The sequence below is a fragment of the Planococcus citri genome, chromosome 5 (assembly GCF_950023065.1).
Source record: "Planococcus citri chromosome 5, ihPlaCitr1.1, whole genome shotgun sequence".
Classification (NCBI taxonomy): domain Eukaryota; kingdom Metazoa; phylum Arthropoda; class Insecta; order Hemiptera; family Pseudococcidae; genus Planococcus; species Planococcus citri.
In genome coordinates, this window is record NC_088681.1 from 61,112,742 (window position 1) to 61,135,637 (window position 22,896).

Below are 22,896 nucleotides of genomic sequence, written 5' to 3' on the forward strand. Positions count from 1 at the left end.
TTTCAAGCATTTTTAAAATCTGTAAAATTCATTCATCGAACTGTCAACTACATTGTCTAAATGTCTGCGCATACAAAGATGATAACTCTAGCGAAACATTTAATTTCCCTGAAATCACAAGCAAAACTCACTCGAGTCGAACGTAAATTCACACGATCCAAAATGACCACCTCAGCCACTCCATCATTAGGCTATACGTACCTACATTCTTGATCAAAATCAAAAAATAGGTATGAACGAATCCAATTTATTTACTTTGATTCATACACTTCGTCGAAAGCAATATTTTCCTACTTTCAAAACGTCATTATATAATCTCACAATAATGTAAATTATCGTCACCAAATTCAACCAATATCTCTACTCCAATATAAGTACTCGAAAACTGCACTTAACAACTCCCCAAGATACCAGTAGGTAGCTTCTTCAGATCAAATATTTCACGTAAATTCAAATTACGTCGCATGATTCATAATGAACAATCAGTTCTTTATTTACTTACTTCGCCAAAAAATAAAGAGTCTCTCTTTGAAAAGCTTTCGAAACACGAAATATTTTCGCATTCAAGTAGGTAGGTATTAACCAACTCGTGAAATTAAAACTCTTCGTAACTCATTTAAATTTTGGTCTTCGAATCGTCGCGACAATCTTTTCGACATTCGTTCCGGATCTGAAAAATGATCACGATGTGGTATTTTCGACTCATATTATGCTTCGTATTCTCCTCGAGTAATATTTTACTAGTCAAAGGCTCATCGGCGCCATTTAATAGTTTTCCTTTGGAACAAATCAGATTGCAAGATGGACAACAACCTGATCAGTCAGCAAACTCTAGGGATATCTACAGATTAACCGATGAAGTAATACCGACAAATTACGAGCTCAGGATAGCACCAGATTTGGAGAAGTTCACCTTCGTTGGTAAAGTAGAAATCACGATTTATGTGAAATTCACCACTAGTAAAATCATCCTACATAGTAAGAAACTCACCATCAAAAGTATCAGAGTATTGAAAACTGATTCGACTAAGACACCTGTTACTAATACGCATGGGTTTGATGAGACTAATGATTTGCTGGTTGTGGAAACCTCGCAAGATTTGGATTTTGGAAACGAGTATAGTCTTATTATCGAGTTTCAAGGTGATATTGGTCAGGATGTGGTAGGATTTTATCGCAGTTCGTACACCGCAGATGATAAAGAAACGTAAGTCAGTCATTTAAACTTTATTAGTTTTTTTTCAGTGAGGGTGAAATGGGAGTGTGACGGAGGGGAGAGGAAAATTATTATTTTTAACTAGAGTTCTCAAAAGTAATTTATCTCAGAACAAATAAGCAAGAAGTACCAAATTCCAATTATTGTGGGTTAGATTTTTAAAAATCATTTTTAGAACACAGATATAGATAAAGTTAGTATGTAAAAAATCCCCCGCCCCCCCCCCCCAATGAGTGAAACTATCTTCACATCATAATGAACAGTTGAGAAATTTTCCGAAATTTCAGAATTATACCATAAAAGTGGATTTTATGAAACATACCAAGGAAAAAATCAGTCTTCCTCCCTACCACTAAAAAAAAATCAAAATTTCTTCAACCTTGGACCGTTCCAAATCTTTTGAAAATTGTCAATGTATTATTTAGATTATCTATCTTGAGATCCGATCGAGTATGACTCACCAGTTAGCTGTTTCTTTGAATCATAATTGCAATTTATTTTTCCGAGTTGATGTCTTAATATTATTGTAGGATATTAAATGAAGTAAGCTGATTAATTAAGTGAAGATTTTCAATTTATTATTATTTTTTCATCAACATTTCAACTTCTTAAAAATTATTATTTACAACTCTTAGCTTAGGTATTCTTGGATTTAATGCGTTTCACATTCGCATAGGTCGTTTCATTGCTCCAGAGGAGTCAGTATCCTCGAAGTCAAATCTGGATTTCTTGTCCACTTGTCTCGATCCACTTTTGGACTTGCGTTTTTTAACACCAGTTTGCTTTGGTGATCGTTTACGTCTAGGACTAGGAGCATTCAATCGCTCAGGATTATCCAAATACTTGGCTAATCTGATTCTTTGCCTTATTCGTTGGCGAACTCGTCTTTTCATGATTGTAGGAAGCGCAGGATCTGATTGGTAAATTTCGTACCATCTTTTGCGCACTGTCAAAGCAGCCTGCATTGCAGGTGGGTCCAGCATTCGAAATATCATCGAGGATAATTCCGGTGGCAAAGCACCGATGATGTCAAATCGTCGTTCGTTAGTAGCAGTAGACATTTCTGCCATTTCGCGCAAAAACTTTCAGCAAGTAAACTTCACTTCAGTTGTAAGAGCAGAGTTGTAATAGCAATAGACTGTCCGGTTCAAAAGTTTGATCGCTATTAAAGTCTTGGAGGATTGGGACTCCCTTATAAAGGCCCAAAATTTGGGTGGGGTTGGTTTGACCGCACCCAGTGAACCAATCAGAAGCTAGCAAGGGTGTGGTCGTTATTCATGTGTACGTGATGAGGCTGCACAGCCACACCCCATAGACATATCTGATTAGGGTTTGGGTGTGGTCATTGCTTATGCATACGTGACCCAAACTAAGCCACACCCTTTTTCTTCTGACTGGTAAATTCTCAAAATTTCTGGATCATACTTTTTTTTCAAGAAACAGTAAACAATTTTCTTCATTTCAAAGGCTAATTCTTGATATCAGACAGACTTTCCCCATTTGAAATCCTCTCTCTCGAGTCAAAAATATTCCTTCGATCTTTTCAATTAATTATAAATGTAGGAGTTCCATCAGAGTTTTGGCCTTTCGCCTTTCGGAATTTCATGATACTTACGTTCATAAGGCGAGCAAGAAAGGTGTTAATAAAATTGCCTAACCAGTTCGCCGTAAATACGGAGTCCTTTTTTTTTCTTCAAAAAATCAACTTTTGAATTTATTGGGCAAATCGAATGGGAATTTTGACCAGTAGGGTATTTAGAAACGGCGTATATTGTCCACAAATTCACGTTCCCTACTTCAGAAACAAAAATCTAACCTCAACTTCAGCAGTTTTAAAATTCCCCATGTTTGATGCTTCAATAATGAGTCACTTTTGAGCTTTTGGAAGATTACAAACGTCAACTTCAGCAATTCTAGAGCATCCAACGAGGTTTTAATCTAGATTCAAGATACCTAATCATTATGGAGATTTCCAAATTTGGATGAAAAATGAAAAAAACATCACAATTTGACCAAATATATCCAGGAAGCTGAAATTTGGTGTATTGTCTCATTTTTGACCTGAGTCGATTGTAAACAGCTTCGAAGCGTCTTTAGCAGTTCTGGAGCCTCCAGTAGATTTTTGAAAATCAAAATTTCCAAAAAATTGTATTAGATGAAGTTGATAAGTTGAAATTTTTACTGAGCTGAGCTACAGCTGATCTTAATAGATTTTATGACATTTTCTTGGTAAACTGGAAATTCCGAAAAATTTCTGGATGCTAAGCAGCTCACAACTGTCTCCGGTTCACTTTTCCAAAAATTGACAAAAATTTAAAATTTGTTGCATTTACCATTCAAAGAAAATGGGCTTTAGACAGTCGTTAAAAAAGATCCCAAGGACCACATTTTCCCTCGAAATTATTTAAAATTATTGCTTTTTTCAACAAAAAATAGCGAAAAACTATCATTTTCTAACTAATATTGCTTTTTGAAAAAAAATGACAAGAACTCTCACTTTTTATAAAAATTGCTGACAAACTCCACTTTTTCCAAAAAATCAATTTTTTTTAAAACTTTAGAAAAACAATTATTGTAAAAAAGGTTCCAAAAGTCTACCTCTATTGCGAGAAATTGCCAAAAATCGTCAATAATTCTCACTTTTTCAGAAATTGGCAATATTTTCGCTGCCCAACCAAAGTCTTGCTTTTTGCTAGAAATTTACAAAAAATCTCTTCAGATGGCAAAAAAATTTGCTTTTCATCAAAATTGCTAAAAACCGTCACATTTTTCGGAAGTTTGAAGAAAAATTTAGCTTTTTTGACAAATATTTGGAAAAAGCATCATTCTTTTTGCCAATAATTGTCAAAAAGTTCTACTTTTTGCTAAAATAGTAATAATGCTTGTTTTTGCGAGAAATTTCCAGAGTATTATTTTTTGTCAATGAAGTCAAAATGTACTGCAAAGTTTTGCGTTTGGCAAAAAATTGACAAACACTCTCGCTTTTTACCAAAATGACTAAAAAATTTCACTTCTCTAAAACATTTCAAGGTCAGAAATTTCCAAAAAATTGTTTTTTTTGCTGAAACTGTCAAAGTCTTGCTTTTTGCCCTTTTTTTAGCCAGAAATTGCAAAACTTGTATTCTCACTTTGTTATCAAAAAGTTGCAAAATTGTCCAACTTTTTTAGAACCAGATTATTTTATGCTATCATTTTTTTACTCATTTCTCTCTAAACTTGTATTGTATGTTTTTTGACACTTTTTAGTCACTATAAAGTTATTGTAGAAACATTTTTTCGCATAAGTACCTACCTAACTACATGCAGAATCATTTTTTGGTGTATTTTCATTTTTTAAAAGAATTTTTCACGTTTTCAGGGGATACTTACTTCACTCAATTCAAGAGAATTTGCTCACCTTTTTTATGAGTGAATCAGTGATAGCAAAACTTTTGAATTTCTGTTTCGGAGTTTTCAATTTTTTCATTTTGGTGTCAGTTTTTATTGATGGATGATTGTATCTTATACTTAAGCAAATTAATTGATCAATTTTATGTTGAGACGAAAATTTTATTATCATTTCACCAATTCATTACATTTATTTCATTATTTACAACTCTTACAATTATCTTAGATTTTTATGCATGTTACATTCGCATAGGTCGTTTCATTGTCGCAGAGGAGTCAATATCCTCGAAGTCAACTCTGGATTTCTTGTCCACTTGTCTCGATCCACTTTTGGACTTGCGTTTTTTAACACCAGTTTGCTTTGGTGATCGTTTACGTATAGGACTAGGAGCATTCAATCGCTCAGGATTATCCAAATACTTGGCTAATCTGATTCTTTGCCTTATTCGTTGGCGAACTCGTCTTTTCATTATTGTAGGAAGCGCAGGATCTGATTGGTAGATTTCATACCATCTTTTGCGCACAGTCAAAGCAGCCTGCATTGCAGGTGGGTCCAGCATTCGAAATATCATCGAAGATAATTCCGGTGGCAAAGCACCGATGATATCAAATCGTCGTTCGTTAGTAGCAGTAGACATTTCTGCCATTTCGCGCAAGAACTTTCAAAAAGTAAACTTTCACTTTGGTTGTATAGATAATAGCAATAGACTGTCTAGTTCAAAAGTCTGATCGCTATTAACCTCTTGGAGAATTGGGACTCCCTTTTAAAGGCACGAAATTTGGGTGGGGTTGGTTTGACCACAACCAGTGGACCAATCAGGAGCTAGCAAGGGTGTGGTCGTTATTCATGTGTACGTGATGAAGCTGCACAGCCACACCCCATGGACACGTCAGATTAGGGTTTGGGTGTGGTCTTTGCTTATGCGGACGTGACCCAAACTGAGCCACGGCCTTTTTCTTGGATCAGGTTAATTTTCGAAATTTCAAAACTAAACTTTGTTTGCATGAAACAATAAATGAATTTTCTTTCATTCATAGGCTAATTCCTAATATTAGGCAGACTTTCCCCATTGAAAATCCTCTCTTTAGTTTCAAAAATATTCATCTGATCTTTTCAATTGATTATAAATGTGGGAGTTTTCACTAGAGTTTTGGCCTTTCCGAATTTCATGATACTCAGGTACATTTATAAAACGTGAGCAAGAGAGGTGTTAATAAAATTGCCTAACCAGTTTGCCGTAAATACAGAGTGCATCCTTTTTCTAAAAAATTAACCTTTGAAGTTTGGGGCAAATCGAATGAGAATTTTGACCAGGCAGGTTTTTAGGAACAGCGTATTGTCCACAAATTCACGTCCCCTACTTCCAAAAAGAAAACAAACCTCAACTTCAGCAGTTTTAAAGCTTCCAACATTTGATGCTTCAACATGGGTCACTCTTCTGGAAGATTACAAACGTCAACATCAGCGATTCTAGAGCTGCCAAAGAGATTTTAATCTGGCATCGAGATACTTAATCTTATGAAGGAGGTTTCGCACCTGACAGGAAATTTTTTCAGCCAAACAAATTTAAATCAAAAAATAAGTACCTATTCAAAAATTGTACGTCACCATCCAACCAAAATTGCACCCATAAAAAAGCATTTTAAAATTTTTTATGAATTAAAAAAAATTAAAATTTGGATGAAAAATGAAAAAAAAATCAAAATTTGGCCAAATATACCTAGGAAACTGAAATTTGGATAATCAATATCTCAATTTCGATCTGAATCGACTGTAAATGGGTTCAAAATCGTCTTTAGCAGTTCTGGAGCCTTCAACAAGTTTTTGAAAATCGAAATTTCCACAAAATTTTATTCGATATAGTTGTGTTGAAATATTTACTGAGGTGAGCCACAGCTCATTTCAACAGATTTCATGACGGAAAATTAGAACTTCCGAATAATTTCTGGATGCTCCAAAGCAGCCCACATAGCCCACAACCAGCTCCAGTCCACTCCACTCAGCATCTCAAAAGTGGAGCATTAAATAGCATCCTGAAATTAGAGTATACTTAAATGTATGGGAATTTCAATTATCTGCAAAATTTGTTAAAAGCTCTAGAACTGCTCATAAAGATCCTACATATTAGAACTGCCCACAACGGTTCGAAATAGTTTCCTCTTAATAGATTCAGAAGGAATCTAAAGTAAGATAGATGCCAAATTACAGCTTTCTAGGTGGACTAAATTTTGATATTCAAAAATCCACTAAAAATCGAACATACTTCTAGTGCCACTTTTTTGGATGCCTAGAAAAAATAAAATATTATCAAATCAACTTCCAGAGTTGAAAGTGCAGAAATTTCAAAATAGATTATCCATTTCTTGATGAAATCTTATTGGCGTTTTTTTGCTCGAACATTATATTATTCGTAGGTACCTACGCATGAATTTATGTTTTTTCAATAATTACAACCAAAAAGTTTTGCTTTTTTCCAGAAATTCCTAAAAAGTTCTACTTTTTTCTAAAACCGTCAAAATTTTTATTTTTCCAAAAATCATCTAAAATTTTTACTTTTTTAAAAATTCCAAAAAAAGTACTTTTTTAAAAATTCCAAAAAAAGTACTTTTTTAAAAAATTTTAGAAAAAACACTTCTTTTAAAAAGTTGTCTAAAAGTCTACCTCTATTGCAAGAAATTGCTCAAAAGCCTTTCCTTTTGCCAAAATTTGTCGAAGTATTGGTTTTAGCTCAAAATCGTCAATAATTCTCACTTTTTCATAAATTGGAAAAAATTTCTGCTGTCCAACCAAAAGTCTTGCTTTTTTCCAAAAATTTTCAAAAATTCTCGCTTTTCAGAAAAATTGCCAAAAATGTATTTTTTCCCCGAAACACCTCTTTTAATAAAATTGTGGAAGTGTTTTTTGTCAAAAATTGTAAAAAAAATTGTGTTTTAGCGAACATTGTTTAAAATTGTCACAGTTTTTGAAAGTTATTAAACCAAAAGTCTAGCTTTTTTGACAAACGTTTCAAAAAAGCATCATCACTTTGCCAATTGTCAAACTTACAGTTTTCAGTTTCACTTTTTAGTCGCAGTTTTAGTTTTAATTTCTTCATTTCGGTTTCAGTTTTTTTTTTTTTCAGAATTTTCTGAAGAAATAATGTCCAAGCCCTTCTCATTACCTACCTAGTCTTGAAATGAATTAGATACCTATCATTTCTTTTTTCTTTTCGATATTGGATGATCTTATACATAATTAAATGAATTGATCGATTTTATGTTGAGACAAATAATATTTTATTATTATTTTACCAATTCATTACACTTATTTCAATATTTACAACTCTAACAATTAGCTTAGATTTTCATACATTTTACATTCGCATAGGTCGTTGCATTGTCGCAGAGGAGTCTGTATCCTCGAAGTCGAATTTGGATTTCTCGTCCACTTGTCTCGATGCACTTTTGGACTTGCGTTTTTTCACACCAGTTTGCTTTGGTGATCGTTTACGTCTATGACTAGGAGCATTCAATCGCTCAGGATTATCCAAATACTTGGCTAATCTGATTCTTTGCCTTATTCGTTGGCGAACTCGTCTTTTCATGATTTTAGGAAGCGCAGGATCTGATTGGTAAATTTCATACCATCTTTTGCGCACAGTCAAAGCAGCCTGCATTGCAGGTGGGTCCAGCATTCGAAATATCATCGAGGATAATTCCGGTGGCAAAGCACCGATGATGTCAAATCGTCGTTCGTCAGTAGACATTTCTGACATTTCGCGCAAGAACTTTCAACAAGTAAACTTTTACTTCGATTGTATCACCAGAGTTGTAATAGCAATAGACTGTCCGGTTCAAAAGTCTGATCGCTATTAACCTCTTGGAGGATTAGGATTCCCTTTTAAAGACCCAAAATTTGGGTGGGGTTGGTTTGACCACAACCAGTGGACCAATCAGGAGCTAGCAAGGGTGTGGTCGTTATTCATGCGTACGTGATGAGGCTGAACAGCCACACCCCATGGACACATCAGATTAGGGTTTGGGTGTGGTCTTTTCTTTGCTTATGCGAACGTGACCCAAACTGAGCCAACGCCCTTTTTCTTCAGGAACGGTAATTTTCAAAATTTCAAGGCTATATTAGTTTCTTTGCATGAAACAGAAAGAGACTTTTTTTTCTTTCATAGGCTCATTTTTTTAGGCAGACTTTTCCTACTGAAAATCCTCTCTCGAGTGTCGAAAACATTCCTTTGATCTTTTCAGTTTCATCAGAATTTTGGCCTTTTTGAATATCACGATACGTTCATAAAACGTGAGCAAGAGAGGAGTTAATAGAATTGCCTAACCAGTTTGCCGTAAATACAAAGTGCATTTTCCCCCCACAAAATTACCCTTTGAATTTTGGGGTGAGAATTTTGACCAGGAAGATTTTTACGAACGGCGTATTTTCCACAAATTCACGTTCCCTATCGTCTATGGTACTTCGGAAAATGAATCAAACCTTAACTTCGGCAGTTTTAAATCTTTCAATAACTATTAAATTTGATGCTTCAACATGAATCATTTTTAATTTTTTGAAAGATTACAAAACGTCAACTTTAGCAATGTTAGAGCTTCCAACAAGTTTTTAATCTGGCATCAAGATAGGTACGTACTTACCTAATCTTATGAAGGAGGTTTCCCAATTGACAGGAAAAATTTTCAGCCTAATAAGAAAGTGAAATCGAAAAAGCATGCAAAAATACATCGCCATCCAATCAGAATTGCATTCATAAATGTGCATTTTTAGATTTTTTATGAATTTCTTCAAATTCAAATTCGGATGAAAAATGAAAAAAAAAAAAAATACCAAAAATACCCAGAAAACTGAAATTTGGTGTATCTTACCTCATTGTTTTGGAGCCTCCAAATTCCACAAAATTATGTTGGATGAAGTTGGTAAGTTGAAATATTTACTGAGATGAGCTACTGCTCATTTCAACAGGTTTTATGACACTTTTTTCGGAAAAATGTAATTTTTAAAAAAAATGCAGGATGCTCCAAGGCTGCCCACAACGTTTTCCAGTCCATTCAGCATGTCAGAAATACAACATCAAATAGCATCCTAAAATAAGAGTATCTACAATCTACATAAATACTTATTAGTGATTTTTAGATCTGCAACTTCATTCGAAAAAATTTGTGAGAATTTCAATTATCCACAAAATTTGTTGAAAGCTCAAAATTGCTCGTAACGGTTCCAAATCGTTCCTCTTCGTAGATTTAGGAGGAGTCAAAAATGAGATACATACCAAATTCAAGCTTTCTACGTCAATTTAATAAAGTTATTGATTTTATTGAATTTTTGAGCCAGATTTTGGTATTTAAAAATCTACCAAGAATCGAAAGTTGTAAAAAAATGTAGGTTATTTCCTACAAACGCATACTTCTAGCGCCATTTTACTGTAACCTTTTTAGGAGGGCTCCAAATTTTGTTTTTCCAATAATGACAAAAATTTTTAGTTTATAACAAAGCTATAAAAAATAATTCCAAATACTTTTTCTTTTTTGCCAGAAATTCCTAAAAAAAAATCCTGCTTTTTGCTAAAACCCAAAAGGCAAAGTCTTGCCTTTTGAAAAAAATTGACCAAAAACTCTCGTTTTTTATAAAAATTACTGATAAACACTTTTTCCCAAAAATTCCCTAAAAAAAACAAGTTTTTTCCAAATATTGTCCAAAAGTACATATAAAGTTTTAAAGCATTGCATCTAGTCAAAAATCGTTAATATTTCTCGTTTTTTCAAAAATTAACAAAAAATTTTGTTTCGTAGAAAAATAATTGAAAATCTCTCATTTAGCAAAAATTGTCCAACCGAAATTGCTTTTGACCAAAAATTCACAAGAAATCTTGCTTTTCAGCAAAGTTGCCAAAAAAATAATACTCCTCAAAAGTCTCTTTTGCTAAAATTTTGGAAGTGCTTCTTGTCAAAAATTCTCGTTTTTTTGATAATGGCAAAAAAGTTTGTTTTTCAACATTGCCAAAAACTGTCAAATTTTTTGAAAGTTCAATCAAAACTCTAGCTTTTTTGGCCAAATGTTTGGAAAAAGCATTACTTTTTTACCAATAATTGTTACAAAGTTATTCTTTGTGCTAAAATTGTGATACCTAGTCTTCGTTTTTGCAAAAAATTACCAAAAAGTATTATTTTTTGCCAATGATGAAGTAGGTACTGCTTTTAGCTAGAGTATACTTACCTAATCAAGTCTTGAATTTTGCAAAAAGTTGACAAACGCTTTCGCTTTTTACTAAAATGGCTAAAAAAATTCACTTTTCTGATACATAAAATTTTCTGCTAAAGTTGTCAAAGACTCGCTTTTTGCTCTTTTTTTTGACAGAAATTGGAAAAATTGTATTCTCACTTTGTTACCAAAACTTGCCAAATAGGTATTTCCTACTTTTTAAAAACCAGATTATTTTAGTTTAATAAGTGATCATTTTTTTGGTCATTATTCTCTACATTTGTGTAGTTGGTATGTTCTTTGTGCATTTGTAGTCACTAAAATTGTTGTTGAAACATTTTTTTTTATATAAGTGCTTGACAGCATGAAGAATCATTTTTAGGCAGTTTTTTTTTCATTTCTTAAAAGAATTGTTCACGTTTCCTCTCTTTTGCGAGTGAATCAGTGATAGCAAAAGTTTTGAATTTCAGTTTCGGTTTTCAGTTTTCAGTTATCCTTTGGTTTCAGTTTTTATTTCATTTTATTTTTTTTTGAAACGGAAATGAATTGTCATTTTTTTTTTTCATTTCGATGTTGGATGATACTTATACTTAAATGAATTGACCAATTTTATATTGAGATAAATATGTTATTATTATTTCACCAATTCATTACATTCATTTCATTATTTACAACTCTTACAATTAGCTTAGATTTTTATGCATTTTACATTCGCATAGGTCGTTTCATTGTCGCAGAGGAGTCAATATCCTCGAAGTCAAATTTGGATTTCTTGTCCACTGGTCTCGATCCGCTTTTGGACTTGCGTTTTTTAACACCAGTTTGCTTTGGTGATCGTTTACGTCTAGGACTAGGAGCATTCAATCGCTCAGGATTATCCAAATACTTGGCTAATCTCTTTCTTTGCCTTATTCGTTGGCGAACTCGTCTTTTCATTATTGTAGGAAGCGCAGGATCTGATTGGTAGATTTCATACCATCTTTTGCGCACAGTCAAAGCAGCCTGCATTGCAGCTGGGTCAAGCATTCGAAATATCGTCGTGGATAATTCCGGTGGCAAAGCACCGATGATGTCGAATCGACGTTCGTCAGTAGACATTTCTGTCATTTCGCGCAAGAACTTTCAAAAAGTAAACTTTCACTTCGGTTGTATAGATAATAGCAGTAGACTGTCTAGTTCAAAAGTCTGATCGCTATTAACCTCTTGGAGAATTGGGACTCCCTTTTAAAGGCACGAAATTTGGGTGGGGTTGGTTTGACCACAACCAATGGACCAATCAGGAGCTAGCAAGGGTGTGGTCGTTATTCATGTGTACGTGATGAAGCTGCACAGCCACACCCCATGGACACATCAGATCAAGGTTTGGGTGTGGTCTTTGATTATGCGGACGTGACCCAAACTGAGCCACACCCTTTTCTTTCTGGCTGGTGAATTCTCAAATTTCTTGGTTATACTTTTTTTTTAAAGAAATAGTAAACAATTTTCTTCCTTTCAAAGGCTAATTCTTGATATCAGACAGACTTTCCCCATTTGAAATCCTCTCTGGAGAGTCAAAAATATTCCTTCGATCTTTACAATTAATTATAAATGTAGGAGTTTCATCAGAGTTTTGACCTTTCGCCTTTCGGATTTTCATGATACTTACGGTCATAAGGTGAACAAGAGAGGTGTTAATAAAATTGCCTAACCAGTTCGCCGTAAATACGGAGCGCATTTTTTCTTTGAGAAATTAACTTTTGAATTTCTGGGGCAAATCGAATGAAAATGTTGACTAGTAGGGTTCTTAGGAACGGCGTATCAGATGGAGAATGTTTCCAAATTTGGATGGAAAAAAAAATCAAAATTAGACCAAAAATATACCCAGGAAGCTGAAATTTACTAATGTATTATATCTCATTTTTGACCTGAATCGATTGTAAATGGGTTCGAACCGTCTTTAGCAGTTCTGGAGCATCCAGCAGATTTTTGAAAATCAAAATTTTCACAAAATTTTATTCGATGAAGTTGGTACCTAAGTTGAAATCTTAACTGAGGTGATTTACTCGTAGGTACAGCTCTTTTCAACAAATTCTATAACGTTTTCTTCGAAAACTGGAATTTCCGAAGAATTTCTGGTTTCTAAAATAGCTCACAACCTTCTCCAGTCCACTCAGCATGTGAGAAATAGAGCATTAAATAACGTTCTGAAATAATTAGAGCGTACGTATTGGTAATTTATAGATCTCCAACTTCATTTGAAAAAAATTCTGGTGCAGAAATTTCAAAATCGATTTGTCCCTTAATGTAACCTTATGGGCAGGGATCGAATTTTTTTTCTCAAATATATTTTTTGTATAGGTATGCATCTGCATGAATTTATGTTTTTCCAATAGGTAATAACAAAACAAAATGGCTAAAAGTGTCGCATTTTTGCAAATGATTCCAAAAAACTTTTGCTTTTTTCCAGAAATTTCTAAAGAATTCTGCTGTTTGCCAAAACCGTCAAAATCTTAATTTTGCCAAAAACCATCAAAAACTTTCACTTTTTCAAAAATTGACGAAAATTTGAAATTTGTTACATTTCACGTAGGAAAATTGATATAGATTCTCGTTTTAAAAAAAACAAACCCCAAGGACCACATTTTTCCTCAAAATTGTTCAAAATTGTTGCTTTTTTCAACAAAAAATAGCGAAAAAGTCTCATTTTCTTGCCAATAATTGACTTAGTCTGGATTTTTGAAAATAAAAAATGACAAAAACTCTTGCTTTTTATAAAAATTGCTGACAATCACTTTTTTTCAAAAAATCCAAAAAAACAATTTTTTAAAAAACTTTAGAATATTACTTTAAAAATGTCCAAAACTTCCAAAAGTCTACCTCTATTGCGAGAAATTGCCAAAAAGCCCTTCCATTTGCTGAAATTTTCGATGTACACTGCTTTTAGCCAAAAATCGTCAATAATTCTAACTTTTTCAGAAAATGGCAAAAATTTTCGCTATCCGACCAAAAGTTTTGCTTTTTGCTAAAAATATGCAAAAAATCTCTCTTCAGAAAAATTGCCAAAAATTTGGCTTTCTCCCCAGAAAGCCTTTTTTGCTGAAATTATGGAAGTGCTTCTCGTCAAAAATTCCCATTTTTTCAACAATGGCAAAAAAAGTTGTTGAAAACCGTCACATTTTTCGGAAGTTTAAAGAAAAGTTTAACTTTTTTGACAATACTGTTTGGAAAAAGCATCATTGTTTTGTCAAAAAGTTCTACTTTTTGCTAAAATTGTAATAATCTTTGTTTTTGCAAGAAATTTCCAAAAAGTAATATTTTTTGTCAATGATGTCAAACACTCTCGCTTTTTTCCAAAATGGCTAAAAAATTTCTCTGTTCTAAAACATTTCATGATCAGAAATTTCCAAAAAATCCTTTTTTTAGCTGAAACGGTCAAAGTCTCGCTTTTTGCTGTTTTTTTTTGGCAGAAATTACAATACTTGAGTTTTCACTTTGTTATCAAAAGTTGCAAAATTGTCCTACGTTTTGAGAACCTGATTATTTTAGCTTAAAATGCTATTATTTTTTTACTCAGTTTTTGGATTTTTTTCAATTTTTGAAAGAATTTGTCAGGTTTTTGGCGGATACTTACTTCACTCAATTTAAGAGAACTTTCTCAGCTTTTTTATGAGTGAATCAGTGATAGCAAAACTTTTCAATTTCTGTTTTGGTTACAATTTTTTTAGTTTCAATTTTTTCATTTTGCTGTCAGTTTTTTTTTCGAGAGAGAGAATTTTGAATTACATTTTCAGCATTTTCTGAAGAAATAATATCCAAGCCTTTCACATTACCTAGTCCTGAAATGAATTCCCATTTCTTTTTTCATTTCGATTGATGATTTTATTTTATACTTAAGCAAATTAATTGATCAATTTTATGTTGAGACGAAAATTTTATTATCATTTCACCAATTCATTACATTTATTTCATTATTTACAACTCTTACAATTATCTTAGATTTTTATGCATGTTACATTCGCATAGGTCGTTTCATTGCTGCAGAGGAGTCAATATCCTCAAAGTCAACTCTGGATTTCTTGTCCACTTGTCTCGATCCGCTTTTGGACTTGCTTTTTTTCACACCAGTTTGCTTTGGTGATCGTTTACGTCTAGGAGCATTCAATCGCTCAGGATTATCCAAATACTTGGCTAATCTGATTCTTTGCCTTATTCGTTGGCGAACTCGTCTTTTCATTATTGTAGGAAGCGCAGGATCTGATTGGTAGATTTCATACCATCTTTTGCGCACAGTCAAAGCAGCCTGCATTACAGGTGGGTCCAGCATTCGAAATATCATCGAGGATAATTCCGGTGGCAAAGCACCGATGATGTCAAATCGTCGTTCGTTAGTAACAGTAGACATTTCTGTCATTTCGCGCAAGAACTTTCAACAAGTAAACTTCACTTCAGTTGTATGTAAGAGCAGAGTTGTAATAGCAATAGACTGTCCGGTTCAAAATTCTGATCGCTATTAAAGTCTTGGAGGATTGGGACTCCCTTATAAAGGCCCAACATTTGGGTGGAGTTGGTTTGACCGCACCCAGTGAACCAATCAGAAGCTAGCAAGGGTGTGGTCGTTATTCATGTGTACGTGATGAAGCTGCACAGCCACACCTCATAGACATGTCAGATTAGGGTTTGGGTGTGGTCTTTGCTCATGCATACGTGACCCAAACTGAGCCACGCCCTTTTTCTTCGATCAGACTAATTTTCGAAATTTCAAACCTAAACTTTGTTTGCATGAAACAATAAATGAATTTTCTTTCATTCATAGGCTAATTCCTAATATTAGGCAGACTTTCCCCATTGAAAATCCTCTCTTTAGTTTCAAAAATATTCCTTTGATATTTTCAATTGATTATAAATGCGGGAGTTTTCACCTGAGTTTTGGCCTTTCCGAATTTCATGATACTTTGATACATTCATAAAACGTGAGCAAGAGAGGTGTTAATAAAATTGCCTAACCAGTTTGCCGTAAATACGGAGTGCATTCTTTTTCTAAAAAATTAACCTTTGAAGTTTGGGGCAAATCGAATGAGAATTTTGACCAGGCGGGTTTTTAGGAACAGCGTATTGTATGTACACAAATTCACGTCCCCTACTTCAAAAAAGAAAACAAACCTCAACTTCAGCAGTTTTAAAGCTTCCAACATCACTCTTTTGGAAGATTACAAGCGCCAACATCAGCGATTCTAGAGCTGCCAAAGAGATTTTAATCTGGCATCGAGATACTTAATCTTATAAAAGAGGTTTATTCGCACCTGACAGGACAATTTTTTAGCCAAACAAATTTAAATCAAAAAATAAGTATGTACCTATGAAAAAATACATCACCATCCAACAAAAAATTGCACGCATAAAAAAGCATTTTAAAATTTTTTATGAATTGAAAAAAAAAATAAAATTTGGATGAAAAATGAAAAAAAAAATCGAAATTTAGCCAAATATACCTAGGAAGCTGAAATTCGGCTAATCAATATCTCAATTTCGATCTAAATCGACTGTAAATGGGTTCAAATCGTCTTTAGCAGTTCTGGAGCCTTCAGCAAGTTTTTGAAAATCGAAATTTCCACAAAATTTTATTCGATAAAGTTGAGTTGAAATATTTACAGAGGTGAGCTACAGCTCATTCCAACAGATTTCATGTAAATGTTCTTGGAAAACCAGGTAGAATTTCCGAAACATTTCTGGATGCTTCAAAGCAGCCCACATAGCCCACAACGCAGCTCCAGTCCACTCTGCATGTCAAAAATGGAGCATTAAATATGTAGCATCCTGAAATTAGAGTATACTTACTAGTAATTTTTAGATTTTTAACTTCATTCGAAAAAATTTATGGGAATTTCAATTATCTGCAAAATTTGTTGAAATCGTTTAGAACTGCTCATAAAGGTCCTAGAACTGCTCACAACGGTTCCAAATCGTTTCCTCTTAATAGATTCAGGAGGAATCTAAAATAAGATAGATGCCAAATTACAGCTTTCTAGGTCAATTTAGTAAAGTTTTTGATTTTATTGAATTTTTGGACTAAATTTTGATATTCGAAAATCCACTAAAAATCGAAAGTTGTAAACAATGAAATTTCCTACAAACGCATATCTTTCTAGTGCCACATTTTTAGATAGATAAAATAAAATGCTTCCGCATCAACTTCCAGAGTTGAAAGTGTAGAAATTTCAAAATCAATTTTTCCCTTGGTTGACGTAACCTTATTGGCAAGGATTGTATTTTTTTGCCCGGACGTATATTTTTGTAGGTATCTATGCATGAATTTATGTTTTTCCAATAATTACAACCAAAAAGTTTTGTTTCTTTTTCAGAAATTCCTAAAAAATTCTGCTTTCTGCTATTAAAACCGTCGAAATATTCATTTTGCCAAAAATCATCAAAAATTCTCACTTTTTCAAAAGCATAAAAATTTTTTACTTTTTTAAAAATTGACAAAAATTTTTGCATTTACCCTACAAGGAAAATGGCTGAAGATTTTCGTTTTAAAAATTCTTGAAATTGTTTAAAAGATGGTATCATTTTCTTGCTAACAATTGACAAAGTCTTGTTTCTATGAAAAAAATGAGTAAATACTCTCGCTTTTTATGAAAATTGCTGACTTTCACTTTTTTCAAAATAAAATTTCAAAAAAACACTCTTTTTCAAAAATTCTAAGAAAAACACTTATTCTTTTAAAAATTTCAGAAAAAACACTTTTTTCCCCAGACTTGTCCAAAAGTCTACTTCTGAGTATTGCAAGAAATTGCCAAAAAGCCCTTCATTTTGCTAAAATTTTCGAAGCATTGTTTTTAGGCAAGAACCGTCAATAATTCTCACTTTTTCAGAAATTGGAATACATTTTTGCTGTCCAACCAAAAGTGTTGGTTTTTGTAAAAAAATTACAAAAAAACTCGCTTTTCAGAAAAATTGCCAAAAAGCCTCTTTTACTAAAATTGTGGAAGTGTTTTTTGTCAAAAATGACCGTTTTTTAAAAGATGGTAAAAAAATTTGGTTCTCACCGAATATTGCTGGAAATTGTCACAAAACCAAAAGTCTAGCTTTTTCAACGAATGTTTTGAAATAGCATGTCATAATTTCGCCAATTGTCAAAAAGGTTTTTTTTTGGCTAGAATTGTGATAGGTAGTTTTTATTTTTGCGAAAAATTGCGGAAAAGTATCTATATTTTTTTACCAATGTGATGACAAAACGTACCTATTTGTACTTAGGCTGTTTTTTGCTAAAATTGTCAAATTCTTGCGGTTTTGCAAAAAATTGACAATACTCTCGCTTTTTACCAAAATCACTAAAAAGATTTCCTTTTCTTTTTCTAAACATTTCATGGTTAGAAATTTCCAACAAAATTTTCCCCTCGCTAAAATTTGTCAAAGTCTCGCTCTTTGCTCTTTTTTTTGCCAAAAATTGCAAAAAATTTATTCTCTAGCAAAATTTGCCAAATAACTAGTTCTACTTTTTAAAAAACTGATCATTTTAAATTCAAATTTTGATTATTTTTCTCAACATTTGTTTGTTTTTTGTCACTTTTTACTCACTAAAATTGATGTTAAAGTATTTTTTCGTATACCTAGGTAATGGCATGAAAAATCATTTTTAGGCATTTTTTCATTTTTTAAAAGAATTTATCACGTTTTCAGGGAATATTTCACTCAATTTAAGAGAATTTTCTCACTTTTTTTATGAGTAAATCAGTGATGGCAAAACTTTTGAATTTCAGTTTTGGTTTCAATTTTTTTATTTACAGTTTTCAGTTTCAGTTTTTTTTGAGCGTTTTCTGAATAAATAATGTCCAAGCCCTCCTCATTACCTAGTTCTGAAATGAATTAGGTATCATTTCTTTTTTCTTTTCGATATTGGATGATTTTATACTTAAATGAATTGATCAATATTTTATGTTGAGACAAATATTTTATTATTATTTCACCAATTCATTACACTTATTTTATTATTTACAACTCTTACAGTTAGCTTAGATTTTTATGCATTTTACATTCGCATAGGTCGTTTCATTACTCCAGAGGAGTCAATATCCTCGAAGTCGAATTTGGATTTCTCGTCCACTTGTCTCGATGCACTTTTGGACTTGCGTTTTTTAACACCAGTTTGCTTTGGTGATCGTTTACGTTTAGGACTAGGAGCATTCAATCGTTCAGGATTATCCAAATATTTGGCTAATCTGATTCTTTGCCTTATTCGTTGGCGAACTCGTCTTTTCATGATTGTAGGAAGCGCAGGATCCGATTGGTAAATTTCGTACCATCTTTTGCGCACTGTCAAAGCAGCCTGCATTGCAGGTGGGTCCAGCATTCGAAATATCATCGAGGATAATTCCGGTGGCAAAGCACCGATGATATCAAATCGTCGTTCGTTAGTAGCAGTAGACATTTCTGACATTTCGCGCAAGAACTTTCAACAAGTAAACTTTCACTTTGGTTGTAGGTAATAGCAATAGACTGTCTAGTTCAAAGGTCTGATCGCTATTAACATGTTGGAGGATTGGGACTCCCTTATAAAGCCTCAAAATTTGGGTGAGGTTGGTTTGACCGCACCCAGTGAACCAATCAGAAGCTAGCAAGGGTGTGGTCGTTATTCATGTGTACGTGATGAGGCTGCACAGCCACACCCCATGGACACATCAGATTAGGGTTTGGGTGTGGTCTTTTCTTTGCTTATGCGAACGTGACCCAAACTGAGCCACACCCTTTTTCTTCGAGCAGGTTAATTTTCAAAATCTCAAAACTATAGGTACTCTGTTTGCATGAAACAGTAGAAGAATTTTCTTTCATTCATGGTCTAATTCTTAATATTAGGCAGTCTTTTCCCTTTGAAAATCCTCTCTTAATTTTCAAAAATATACTTACCTTTGATATTTTCAATTAATTATAAATATAGGAGTTTCACCAGAGTTTTGGCCTTTCTGAATTTCATAATACTTAGGTACATTCATAAGACGTGAGCCAGAGAGGTGTTAATAAAATTGCCTGACCAGTTTGCCGTGAATACGTAGTGCATTATTTTTCCAAAAAAATGACCTTTGAATGTTCGGGCAAGTCGAATGCGAATTTTGACCAGGGGGCTTTTTAGGAACAGTGTAAGTATTGTCCACAAATTCACGTTCTCTACTTCAGAAAAAAAATCAAACCTCAACTTCAGCAGTTTTAATGATTCCAACATTTAATGCTTCAACATAGGTCAATCTTTTGGAAGATTACAAACGTCAACATCAGCAATTCTATAGCTGCCAACGAGATTTTAATTTAGCATCGAGATACATTAATCTTAAGAAGGAGGTTTCACACCTGACAGAACAATTTTTTAGCATAACAATTTTAAATCAAAAAAGCAGCAATTTAAATTTTTTTGAATTAAAAAAAAATGAAATTTGGATAAATAATTTTTTTTAAAAATGAAATTTGGACGAAATTTTTTTTAAAATCGAAATTTGACCAAATATACAACCTAGGAAGCTGAAATTTGGTCAATCAATATCTCAATGTCGACCTGAATCGACTGTAAATGGGTTCAAATCGTCTTTAGCAGTTCTGGAGCCTTAAGCAGATTTTTGAAAATCGGAATTTCCACAACATTTCATTGGATGAAGTTGAGTTGAAATATTTACTCAGGTGAGCTACAGCTGATTTCAACAGATTTCATGACAATTTTCTTGGAAAACTAGAATTTCCAAAAAAGTTCTGGATACTCCAAAGCAGCCCACATAGCCCACAACCAGCTCCAGTCCACTCAGCATGTTAAAAATGGAGCATTAAATAGCATCCTGAAATTAAAGTATACTTATTAGTGAGTTCTAGATCTTCAACTCCATTCGAAAAAATTTATGGGAATTCAATTATCTGCAAAATTTGTTAAAAGCTCCAGAACTGCTTACAACGGTTCCAAATCGTTTCCTCCTTGTAGATTCAGGAGGAATCTAAAATAAGATAGATGCCAAATTACAGCTTTGTAGGTGAATTTAGTCATGTTTTTGATTTTATTGAATTTTTGGACCAAATTTTGATATTCGAAAATCCATTAAAAATCGAAAGTTGTAAAAAATGAAAATTCCTTCAAACGCATACTTCAAGTGTCACTTTTTTGGGTACTTAGATAGAATAAAATATTTTCAAATCAACTTCCAGATTTGAAAGTGCAGAAATTTCAAAATCAATGTTTCCCTTGCTTGATGTACTTAACCTTATTGGCAGGGATCGTATTTTTTGCCCGAACGTATATATTTTTTGTACCTAGGTACCTATGCATGAATTCATGTTTTTCCAATAATTACAACCAAAAAGTTGTTTTTTTCCCAGAAATTCCTAAAAAATTCTGCTTTTTGCTAAAACGGTCAAAATCTTTTTCTTCTTCATTTTGCCAAAAATCATCAAAAATTTTCACCTTTTTCAAAAAAGGTCCGCGTTTTTCCTTGAAATTGTTTAAAAGTTGGTATCATTTTTTTGTCAATAATTGACAAAGTCTTGTTTTTTAGAAAACAATTGTCAAAACCTCTCGTTTTTTTATAAAAATTGCTGACAAATTTCACTTTTTTCAAAAATTCCAAAAAAACACTATTTTCAAAAATGTTAAGAAAAGCACTTCTTTTAAAAATTTCAGAAAAAAACACTTTTTTCCAAAACTTGTCCAAAAGTCTACCTCCAACTCCATTGAAAGAAATTGCCAAGCCTTTCCTTTTGCTACGATTGTCAAAGTCTCGCTTTTTGCTCTTTTTTTGCCAGAAATTGCAAAAATTTTATTCTTATACCTTTGTTACCAAAATTTGCCAAATGACTAGTCCTATTTTTTAAAAAACAGATCATTTTTAAATTAAAATGTTGATTATTTTTCGGTTATTTTTCTCTACTTACATTATAGTTGGTGTTTTGTCACTTTTCACTCACCAAAGTTAATGTTAAAGTATTTTTTCGTACCTATACCTAATAGCATGAAAAATCATTTTTGGGAATTTTTTAATTTTTTAAAAAATTTTAGGGAATATTTCACTCAATTTAAGAGAATTTTCTCACTTTTTTTATATGAATAAATCAGTGATGGCAAAACTTTTGAATTTCAATTTTGGTTTCAATTTTTCTAGTTACAGTTTTCAGTTTCACTTTTTAGTTGCAGATTTAGTTTACATTTCTTCATTTCAGTTTCAGTTTTCTTTCAGCGTTTTCTGAAGAAATAATGTCCAAGCCCTTCTCATTACCTACCTAGTCCTGAAATGAATTAGGTACCTATCATTTCTTTTCTTTTTTTTTTTTTCGATATTGGATGATTTTAGGACTTGAACAAATTGACCATATTTTGTGTTGAGACAAACATTTTATTATTATTTCACCAATTCATTACACTTATTTCATTATTTACAACTCTTACAATTAGCTTAGATTTTTATGAATTTTACATTCGCATAGGTCGTTTCATTGTTGCAGAGGAGTCAATATCCTCGAAGTCGAATTTGGATTTCTTGTCCGCTTGTTTCGATCCGCTTTTGGACTTGCGTTTTTTCACATCAGTTTGCTTTGGTGATCGTTTACGTCTAGGACTAGAAGCATTCAATCGCTCAGGATTATCCAAATACTTGGCTAATCTCTTTCTTTGCCTTATTCGTTGGCGAACTCGTCTTTTCATGATTGTAGGAAGCGCAGGATCTGATTGGTAAATCTCGTACCATCTTTTGCGCACAGTCAAAGCAGCCTGCATTGCAGGTGGGTCCAGCATTCGAAATATCATTGAAGATAACTCCGGTGGCAAAGCACCGATGATGTCAAATCGTCGTTCGTTAGTAGACATTTCTGCCATTTCGCGCAAGAACTTTCACAAGTAAACTTTCACTTCAATTGTAAGAGCAGAGTTGTAATAGCAATAGACTGTCCGGTTCAAAAGTCTGATCGCTATTAACCTCTTGGAGGATTAGGACTCCCTTTTAAGGGCCCAAAATTTGGGTGGGGTTGGTTTGACCACACCTAGTGAACCAATCAGAAGCTAGCAAGGGTGTGGTTGTTATTAATGTGTACGTGATGAGGCTGCACAGCCACACCCCATAGACATATCAGATTAGGGTTTGGGTGTGGTCTTTGC

The 22,896-nt window shown here is 33.2% G+C and overlaps 1 protein-coding gene across 1 annotated transcript in view; it reads left to right on the forward strand.

Annotated features, from left to right (window-relative positions):
- Positions 1–556: 556 nt before the first annotated feature.
- LOC135847644 (aminopeptidase N-like) overlaps positions 557–22,896 on the forward strand; it is a 34,280-nt gene continuing 11,940 nt past the window's right edge. Inside the window, exon 1 of the mRNA XM_065367277.1 lies at positions 557–1,207. Coding sequence (XP_065223349.1) covers positions 678–1,207 — 530 coding nt within the window. The 5' untranslated portion in view covers positions 557–677. The remainder of the gene's footprint in view (positions 1,208–22,896) is intronic.